Below are 11,188 nucleotides of genomic sequence, written 5' to 3'. Positions count from 1 at the left end.
CTTTAAGAAATATGTCTTCAGTTTTTGCACAGCAAAAAATTTCTCTGGACAGCTTTAAGTCGATTCCGGAGGCTTTCAACTTATATGGCTCAATTCTACCGTTTATGTAAACGTCTTTTTTAAATGTAAAGGATCTTTTTACAGATTTTATTGTTTATAAATAGTAGTTGCGGGAACTGAAATATTTTATATACCAACAAGGCTAAATATCTTTCGGTGGCAATAACGTTGTAGCTGCTTTTTTTAGAACTTTGCTCGAAAGCATTAACAGAGATATATAATGCGTATTCAGCATATCTGAAACCCCCAATTGCTTACGATTTGTAACATTCAAAATATTTCTGGTTTAAGGTTTTCTCACCGGAATAGTCGTTACTTTTGATTGACAGGATGTCTGATATCACCGACTTATTTTCATGAATAATGCAGCGAAACGTATCAAACTTAATATTGTTCTGTTGTGTAAACAGGGGTTATCAGGCAAGTTATATATCCCAAAGATGATTATGCATATATATCACAGAAAACATAATGAACCAAATAATCATGGGACGGAAAATATGAATACATGTAAATACAAATGCGTCTCCATTATGTCGGTAGGAGTTACTAAACATTTTTCGATATTTTTCTAACTTAGCGCAAGAGACGGTTTTAACTGAATCAAGGATTTGACTTTATTTGATAGCAAAACTGCGACTACTGCTACAAACTGTATGAGACTTGAGAATATTTTCTAGTTCTGTGATTACTATGTTCAATGGTATTTTTCTATCAACTTTCTGTTCTGGTTTGACATGACTAGATCTACGCCCTTCAAGTGTATGCAGCAGTTTCATTTAATGTCGATAACTATATAAATGTGCAACTAAAATCCATTTTTAACGGCAATATTGAATCTCATGCATACGGTGTTATTTGACTTTGTTTTTGTTGCTGTGCATTTGCACGTGGGTCATTAAATATCACAAACAAAACTAGAAAAACTTCTAAGTAGGCATCTCTGTTGCTAAACAACGCGCGGACATACTCTGTAGGACTCAATGCATAATAAACAAAATCATATAAGCACTTTTCAGTCCTAGACGGTATTATGCATACTTTGCACTAAACTAACAAATATCACTTCGAAAGAACAAACACTAACTTATTGTATTTCTTCGTGTGTAAACAGGACGATGGCCGTTCAGATAAAAGCTAACAGAAGTTAGAAAATTGTTTGTTTTCCTGTCTCAAACTATTAAAATGTTGACTGTGTGATATTAAAGGGAAGCTACACTTCACGGTGTAGCGTATTTTATGACATGAACTGGGAGGGAGTAACCGTCAGGAATATGACGGCAAATGGTCAGGAATTTAGTTCTATCAAAACTGGTCAGAACCGGATTAATCAGTCGACTTTAGCGTGGGTTAGATAAACACAAAGAAAAATACGCGTTTTGGTTGATATACAAAGGAAATTAGCATTTTAATCTTATTTGAAGTCTATTGATATTGATTTTATACAGTTATTTAATTGGAATTTGGATTCGGAATACATAAACAAGGTATACTGTGTCGTTTGAAGACAAACTTTGTCACAAAGTACAGAAATCATTGTGAATGGCTGACAACCGCCTTTGTGTTGCAGTAATAGGACATAGTTTCATTCGACGACTAAATATAGAATTTACTCGTCTAAATTTTGCAAGAAACTACGACTTGAAAGAGTGTTCGGTGTTCCACAGGGGTCTAGGTGGACTCAAAGCATGCGATTCACATAATAGTTACCAAGATGCGGCAACATTATTCAAGGATCGGTTTAGGGAATATCTCCTGGACATTGAACCAACAATCGTCATCCTGCAGCTAGGGGAGAACGATCTGGACTCTCCGGCGGAGCCCCTTATTATAGCCAATGCGCTGGAGGAAATCAGTCTAATGCTGGTCAAAGATTTTGGAGTAAAGTCTGTGTTTATTGGTGAACTTTTTACTAGGAGGAACCCAAACAACGTGTCGGTAGAATTATATCATGAAAAACGACTTTTGGCTAATCGCATTCTCCGCACACTAGTTGATTCGCATGATGCAGTTCGTTTCTGGACTCACAAGAGGATATTCCAGGCGCAAACACCAATTTTTGCTGCTGACGGGGTCCACCTCAGCCCATTTGGACAACGACGCTTTTACAGGTCCTTACGACATGCAATCATGACTGCGATAAGAAGCTCCTACTAAACGATCGTAGGGGAGTATTTTTTAAACTAACTCGTTAACATACATTTTAAGTAATATATGCAATCTACTTTAAACAAAATTTCCTATTTAAGTTAAATATCAATGTGGCTACTTAGTTATTATGCTTTTTGGTTAAAATGGCCTATCATGATATTTAAACATTTATATTTAGTGATTTTTACCCTGGACTACAGAGGTTACTTCTGATAATAAGTTTAAAAAAAAAAAAAAAAAAAAGTGTACCCCAAAGTAGTAATCAACAAGCTACTGTTTGGGTATCCGACAAAGATATATATATATATTTTTTTTAAGCCATTGTATTGTTTAGCCTCTATTATGACTATCACTTTGCACAAGATTTCATCCAAAAACGCACGTGCAATGATATAATGTTTATGTGAGGGGCAACTACAATACAGATATAACCTTCTGCAAGTCATAGACTTACTACGGTGCATTTTGCATCCATGTTTCCTGTGAGCTGTACACTTAAGTGCAGTGATGTCTGCTTTTGTATTTTCTGCGACCATTATATTGAGCGCATTGGCTTTTTGCCTTTATATTTTTCTGCGAGTCATTGGACTTGAGCGCAGTGGCATTTTGCTATTATCTTTTTCTGCGAGTCATAGACTTTAGCGCAGTAACATCTTGTATTTATAAATTTTTCTGCGAGTCATTGATTGGCTTAAGCGCAGTGGCAATTTTACATTTATAATTTTTCTGCGAGTCATAGACTTAAACACTGTGGTGTCTTTCATAGCACTTATGCTTATTATGATTTTAAATAGCCTTAAGTTTACCCACAATGGGGATCTTTAGAAAGACCCATTGTTATTATTTGGCCATATAAAAGGTTTGTTATGCTACATTCGATTGATGTGGGTATACTTATCTACATATATTTTGTGACACAGTATAAAATGCTGTTTGATTTTCACAGCATGTGAATTTCATTTCACAGCATATGATGTATACAATTTTACACATTTAAACCATTGCATGTATTTACGGAATTCATTCGGATAAATGATATCAAAAAAAAAAAAAAAAAAATCGTTAGGGGAAGTAACTCCAATATGGAAAATTTAAAAATCGATACCAGTTGTCCCCCTTTCCATTACTTACCAAAAAAAAAAAAAAAAAAAAAAAATGTTACATAATGCCATCTTATAACATAAATTTATTTCTTTTCTTATAAGGGTTAATTATGAGTATGTATATTTTAGTCTGATAATTATAACATTTCATGTATAGTGAACTTACAGCTTTTTTATGCATTTATATAAATGTATTTAGATATACATATATATAAAAAAAAAAAAAAAAAAAAAAAAAAAAAAATTTTAGACATTTTCCAATAGCAATGGAACACTAAATCATTTGAATGTAAAGTTACATTACGAATTCTAATTCTTACATATACTAATTTACAGAAATGCCAGGGCAAGGAAAGGCTAAGTCCAAGCAAAAACAGGGTATGGCGTCGAAAAGCGCACCACGGTCCACTGTGAAAAGGAAAGCTGTGACAACAAATTCAACACAGCCGCCTAAACAGCCAAAAAGACAATCGGTAGTGGAAGATCCAAATCAAGATGCTAACAATGAACTTGATGCCATGAACGGCGACATTATGTCAGAACGATTAGAAAAACTTATAGAGTCAAAAATAAATGACATTGTGAAGAGATCTCTGGCTAAACTGGACCACGAAACCCTTTCCGATGCCACACAACAATGTACGAAACCTACCAAGGACAGCGTCACAGTTCCATCCGGGTCAGAAGAAAAGTCAAGGGAAGACAACCAGCCTTCAGCATCTACGTCTAGCTTATCTACGTCAGGTACTGGTGACTCTGGGTGTTTTAGCTCTTTAACTTTACAAACCTCACCTACTATCCCACTATATGCATCGGTTCCCACCAAAATCAAAGAAAAAATTTGGTCAAATGAATATTTAGATTTCTCCACTGCATTTAATAAGACACAGGAATCCTTCCAATTTACAATTTCACAGGAAGGCGTTTCCTCCATTAACCAAACCCATGTTAAAAAGTTCATAACCATAGAACAATGGACGGACACATTTGCCATATTTTCCTCGGTCTACAGACAAAGGTATCCAGAACAAGCTGAGCAATTAGCACAGTATGGCAATACTATCAGGTCAATTGCAAAAGCAAGAGGTAATTGGCATTTCTATGATACCAATTTCCGGCAGCTCCGTCAACACCACCCTGTCCCTTGGGACTCAATTCACCATGAGCTTTTTATCAAGGCCCACAATCAGAAACAGCCCTTTCGCTTCACGGGCCCAAAAACGGGCCAGCCAAGAAAATCCTGCCACAAATTCAACAGGGGCGAACACTGTCAGGGATGCAATTACCCCCACAAGTGTAGGAATTGCTTTGGTAACCACCCCCAGTTTAGGTGCTGGAAAAAGTCTGGAGAAGCATCCCAGCAAAACCCCACCTCTACCTCAGTTCAAACCCCCTCAAGTAGGCCAAACCTTCAAGCAAATAAGTTCTCCCAGAAATAATCAGACGGATATTGTTACACCGGTTCATTGGGAAAACCTGTCAGACTTACTCAGTGGTTATGACCCAAAATTAAATAAATATCTTGTCAACGGTTTCCGCTGTGGTTTCAATATAAATTTTCAAGGTTCCAGAACCAGCTCAAATAGCCCAAACCTCAAATCCGCAAAAGACCATGCTTCGGTGGTTGCTGCAAAACTTTCAAAAGAACTCGAAGCAAATCGAATTGCAGGACCTTTTACTGAAATACCGTTAGAAAATTTCAGAGTTTCCCCAATTGGCGTTGTACCCAAAAAAGAGCCGGGAGAGTTCAGAATGATACACCACCTGTCATATCCCCGCAACTCCGGTGATTCGGTTAATGATCAGATACCTTCCTCATGTACAGAGGTTTCCTATGAGTCTATTGAGGATGCCATAGCTAACTTAAAATTTATGGGTAGAGGTGCATTCATGGCAAAAACAGATATACAGTCAGCTTTTAGAATCATACCTGTCCATCCGGATGACCGCAGTCTTTTAGGTTTCAAATGGTCCAACCAGTTTTACTATGATAAATGTCTTCCTATGGGTGCATCCTCTAGCTGCCAGATCTTTGAAACATTTAGCACAGCGCTCAAATGGATAGCTAAAAACAAATTTGGGATTCGCTGTATAGTTAAAATTCTCGATGACTTCCTCTTTATAGCGCCCACTTTCGCCGAGGCACAAAAAGCCCTCAGTTCTTTCTGTAAGATGTGCAATATTCTAGGCGTCCCTCTTAATGCCGATAAGACATTTGCCCCTAGTACAGTCATGACATTTCTTGGGATCACATTAGATTCTGTTTTAATGCAGGCAAGGTTACCAGACGATAAGTTGGCCAAAGCAGCGTCTCTCCTGCAGGAATTGTGCAACAAAAATACTTGCACATTGAGAGTTCTTTTATCCCTGATAGGCTTGCTTAACTTTGCATGTTCGGTTGTCAAACCCGGAAGGGCCTTTCTGCGAAGACTGATAAACTTGTCAATAGGGGTTAAAAAACTGCATTTTAAAGTAAAACTAAGACCATCTGCCAGAGCAGATATGCTAATGTGGTTAAAGTTCCTGAATGATTTTAATGGGGTATCAATGTTTATCAATGACAAGTTACTGACAAGCGACAACCTCTTTTTGTATACTGACGCCTCCGGAGCGAAGGGTTATGGCGCTGTTTATAAAAGCAACTGGTTCTTTGGGGCTTTTCCTGAGGAGTGGCATAAAGCCAACATAACTTTCCTTGAATTCTATCCAATACTTTTAGCTGTTTTCACTTGGGGGCATCTTTGGAAAAATCACACCATTGTTTTTTGCACTGACAATGAAGCTCTGGTAGCTATCATCAACAAACAATCTTCAAAATTGAATTCCATTATGTTTCTATTAAGGAAACTAGTACTGTATTGTCTTCAGCAAAATATTCATTTCATAGCTCGGCACGTAAAGGGCAAAGACAATAGCATAGCTGACGCTCTCTCTCGCTTTCAGATTCAGCGTTTCAGACAGTTAGCTCCCTTCTGCAACCAGGAACCAGCAACAATAAGCCAAGCCCTTCAGCCGAAGACATTATGCAAGGAGTTGAAAGTCTGTTAAGTGCATCACTAGCTCCGGCTACTTTGGCGACATATAGGCGAGCATGGGAACTATTTTCCCAATTCTCCGGTCTATTTTTTGATGGTAAAATAAAAATACCAATTTCTGCATCTAAAATGGCTCTCTTTGTAGCTTTCTTACATCAAAAACCAATGACCTCTAAATCCATATCTACATATCTGTCAGGTATAAGTTACATCCACAAACTTGCTGGTATGAATGACCCTTCTGGTCACTTTCTGGTCACAAGCCTCGTTAAAGGGGCACAACGTCTCGCTCCTTCTTATGACCTACGGTTACCAATCACTGTTACCGTATTAAACAAACTAACGGACGCGCTGCAACATACATGCGAAACCTATTATCACCAAAAGCTATTCATAGCCATGTTCTTGTTTGCATTCAACGCTTTTGCCCGATGTAGCGAGATTACTCTATCAAAACCAGGCACGAAGTCTTTTATCTTAAAGTTAGCTGATGTAGAGTTAACATATAAAGAAAAGAAGCCGACAACAGTCACAGTTACGTTTAGATATTTCAAGCACAATTACGGTAAACCTCATGTACTTTCATTCTCACATGGGCATACGAATATTTCACCACCTGTTGCAATGCACGATTACCTTACTCTACGAGGTAGACATGACGGTCCTTTGTTTGCTTTGACATCAGGCCTACCAGTCCCACGCAAAATGTTTGAAAAGAAACTTGCGTCCACATTAAATTTCTGTGGACTTGACGGAAAAAAATACAAATCACACAGCTTTAGGATAGGAAAAGCTACCGACTGTGCCCAAAGAGGCTATTCTGATGCAAAAATTAGGTCCTTGGGTCGGTGGAACAGCAATGCCTTCCAAAAATATATACGAAACTCTGAATAGGGCTCATGAAAATAGCATGCGGCATGCTGGGGCTTGCGGTATGTGTTTTATTTTCACAATAAATAATGTTCTTGAGCATAGACCCATTTTCAGATATGCGCCAAGGTTATATGCTGGGGCTTATAGCCTATTATTACATGCATAAGGTACTCTACACCCAGAGTTATCAGGTACTATTACCAATTGCTCGCATTATGTTTAGTTGTTTCATATTTCAGTTGTATGTAATTGTTTATAGCACACTATATTGTCAGTTTAACATGTATGGTTATGTGCTTGGGCTCATAGCCGTTTTTAACACTTGGTTCTATTTTTACTTACTTTGTATATAATTTTGTGACTTTTAACGATTACAATATTTCTTCATTCAAGTTGAAAACATGAAGGTTTAAAGGTTATGTGCTGGGGCTTATAACCGTTAAAACACATTTTTAAATTTCAGTCTGATCAGTTAGAGTCTGTAGTTTCAGCATGATGCAGTCGGTTCTGTACGAAATACGTTATTGTCGCTATTTTGTTGAAAACGATACACACTTCGTATGATTAGATGTACCGATGTAAGAATTTGTAATAGATATATATTTTTTATTTTTCTGGAGAAATCATGCTGGGGCCTGATACCTTCAGATGTTTATTAACTTTGTTCTTACAGTTTCATCAGTAGTTGTATCTTGTACATAGCATACATGTATTACATTGATATCAAATATATTTGTGTTTAAGCCTTGTTAAAGGCAGATTTCATAATCGCGTATTACATTCTGCTTATGCAGGATGATATCAGTAACAAAGGGGAAAATAGTTCAAGACAACATATGATACTGATAACTTGATTATATTTCAATTCACACATACATGAGTGATGAATGTTTCACTGTTTTTAACATTTCGAATTCGAATACGAAATCCATAAACAAAGGTTGTGTATAGATATAGATGTACATATTAATTTTCCCTTTCGGTACCAGTATTAAGGGTTTCAACCCTAAAGTTAGACTTTCATGTTTAAAGTCAGTTTACGCAATATGTTTAAACTACTAGTATCGGTCCCTTTTTCTGCATTGATGTGCCAAATATGTGTGCCAAATAGGTGTAATGTCTATTTTCGCTTGTTTATTTCATCGTAAAGTTTGAACTAAACATCATGAATGTCTATTTGATAATTATAATTTTGTTGTAAATATTTATTTCCGAATGCTCATCATGCCAGTATAATCTGTTCTAGTCAAGCATATACATGTATACTGTTACTACATGAATATTTTACATCATGTCTTTAACTGGGTGCCTCCTTGCCATACAGCACCTCCCTGGACGAAATGTGGGGCAGATAGAAATTTAGCAAATATCTATCTTTTTGGCCATTTCGAACGAACCCTTCACATTTCGTTACCATTCGTTAATCTTGTACATCTGTTTTCACTGACTGTTTTATAGAAAAATGATTTCCAATGCAACGCTTATACATTTGTATTACAATTCAATGATTATCTCTTATATGTTGTACAAATAAATAAGGTCATCCCATGACCATTTAACAACAGATATGTGTTAAGTTTTCTCTCCCAGTAAGGGTCATAAAGGGAAGCTACACTTCACGGTGTAGCGTATTTTATGACATGAACTGGGAGGGAGTAACCGTCAGGAATATGACGGCAAATGGTCAGGAATTTAGTTCTATCAAAACTGGTCAGAACCGGATTAATCAGTCGACTTTAGCGTGGGTTAGATAAACACAAAGAAAAATACGCGTTTTGGCCCACCGCCATCCCCTGCACCACTGTAGTTATTAAAAATACAAGGAGGTACCCATGTCAAAAACTTTTTAATGTTATTGTTTTGTCTGCTATTACGAACAAACCCCCTACATTTTGTGTCCATTCAAGAATTTTATACATTGCTTTACAGTTTTGCCATTTCGAACGAACCCTTCACATTTCGTTACCATTCGTTAATCTTATACATCTGTTTTCACTGACTGTTTTATAGAAAAATGATTTCCAATGCAACGCTTATACATTTGTATTACAATTCAATGATTATCTCTTATATGTTGTACAAATAAATAAGGTCATCCCATGACCATTTAACAACAGATATGTGTTAAGTTTTCTCTCCCAGTAAGGGTCATAAAAATTACTATGAATTTAATATTAAGATTATTTAATATATTCACATGATTTTAAGAAAAATATTAAGAAATGTTAATAGTTTTTATTTCCTATTCGTAAGAATGAAATGCAATAAAACAGAACTGATAAAATGTAAACTTCTACAAGAAATGTTTCTAATATTTACTATTGATATCCAGCTTAAGTTAATTCCTTATCCAGAGGAATTTTATTTATTGAACACGTCATTGTTAGAGACAACATTCTTTCCTAAATTAATAGCCCCAAACTGCATTTTACATTTTTACATATTTGAAGTAATGGTTAGTTCTGCTGAAAATAGTATGAAGCTAAGCCATATTTTAAATTAAGAGTGTGAAATATCTAATGTTGACAAAATATCAATCAAAACGGGGCACCTTGAAAGTAAAAACTACTGTCAGTTCATTATTTTACAAAGAAATATGACTCAAATCAGACCAACTTCAAACCTTTAGATTATGGAGCTTTTCCTTGATATCTATCGTAGATTCCTTGTGTAATAATGTTTGCTTTCGAGTCATGCCAATAACATTTAGGTCATACAGCGACTTTTCCCGGCGCTTGATGGTAAAGGAAGACCTCACATGCCTCTCTGGGTATCATTTCAGGTATAGGCGGGCATCTTGATAGAACCACCGACCTTCCGTAAGCCAGCTTGCAGATTTTGTCAAATGAAGAATTCTACATTCCAAGCGAGATTTGAACCCCCATCGATGAGGAACAAGCGATTTAAGGAGAGCGACATTTCCTTAATCAGACAATCAGAGGCCCCTCTGAGCAAACACACTTTCTACATTACTTTTTCTAAAGGTAAAATACGATCGCGTAAATTTATGTAACTACATGTTAGCTTGGCATCATTGTTGTTATTCTTTCTACTAGTTATGATTTTAAGTTTTCAGGAGGATATTTTCATAGATTATCAGGTACAGTTATCCACTTTACCTCTGACGGACAGGTCCCTTTGTGTATGGAAATAAACGTACCATATGGTTGCATTTGTTACGTTGAAAACTTATCTCTTTTCAGAAAACAATGAACAATGCAGTTAAAATTATCATTTTAGCGTCCCTTACATTAATACAGTCAACACTCCCAGCGTCTATACACTTGTTAACAGTTTCCGCTTCTTGGAGGACATTTTTATATATCCTAAAAAGCAGTGAAGCCTCCTTTCATAAGGCCGTATGGAATTTTTCTCTCGGAACCAAAACATGGAGGGCACAACTACCATTAGTATTTCTGCAACTTTAAAATGCTCAGAAAAGTCTTAGGTGGGCTGATAATGTTTGCAGTCACATGACAGTCAAGTTGCAAGCCAGTTTCATGTAGGTTGTAACCTTGTCTCCATTTCATTTCTGTTTCAGTTTACTTGTTAGCAAAATCATTTGCAGATAGCTTAAATGCTAGAACATATACAGTACCCATTTCTATTCAAACGAAATATTTCGATTAGTTAATATTGTCTGATATTACACTGTCACAGTTGTTTAACCGGAATTTGTCTGTTCTTATTCATATTTAATATCGTCAGAAATCAAAATGTAATGCTATCTTTACGCCGTTTAATGTTTTCGGAGATTTGTAGTTTATTTTGAGGGAAAACATAATGCATAGTTATGTTGAAACAAGCGTCAATTTAAGGTTGAAAATCTAAATCGGAGGCGATTTGAAAATTAAGACTGATTAATTTACATTGTTTAAAACGTCTAATGTCTCGGAGCAAAGGTGATTGCTTCGTACATCAGCTCTCGTCAAACATATCTGAAAAGTACATACTGGTCTCTTGAGA

The 11,188-nt window shown here is 36.3% G+C and overlaps 2 protein-coding genes across 3 annotated transcripts; both read left to right on the top strand.

Annotated features, from left to right (window-relative positions):
- The first annotated feature begins 1,270 nt into the window (after positions 1–1,270).
- On the top strand, positions 1,271–9,338 carry LOC128555162 (uncharacterized). 2 transcript variants are annotated; one of them, XM_053536723.1, is made up of 3 exons: positions 1,271–1,547; positions 3,651–4,058; positions 6,258–9,338. In XM_053536723.1, exons 2-3 carry the CDS (start codon positions 3,653–3,655, stop codon positions 7,241–7,243), a joined length of 1,392 nt encoding a protein of 463 aa, XP_053392698.1. In that variant the 5' UTR covers positions 1,271–1,547; positions 3,651–3,652; the 3' UTR covers positions 7,244–9,338. The 2 variants fall into 2 exon arrangements, with proteins under 2 accessions (XP_053392698.1, XP_053392697.1); XM_053536722.1 differs by having other exon boundaries at positions 3,651–9,338.
- LOC128555164 (uncharacterized) lies at positions 1,541–3,520 on the top strand. Its single transcript, XM_053536724.1, has one exon. It carries the CDS (start codon positions 1,603–1,605, stop codon positions 2,215–2,217), a length of 615 nt encoding a protein of 204 aa, XP_053392699.1. The 5' UTR covers positions 1,541–1,602; the 3' UTR covers positions 2,218–3,520.
- Positions 9,339–11,188: the final 1,850 nt, after the last annotated feature.

This window comes from Mercenaria mercenaria, chromosome 2 (genome assembly GCF_021730395.1).
Source record: "Mercenaria mercenaria strain notata chromosome 2, MADL_Memer_1, whole genome shotgun sequence".
Classification (NCBI taxonomy): Eukaryota; Metazoa; Mollusca; class Bivalvia; order Venerida; family Veneridae; genus Mercenaria; species Mercenaria mercenaria.
This window is presented reverse-complemented; position numbering and strand designations above follow the sequence as displayed.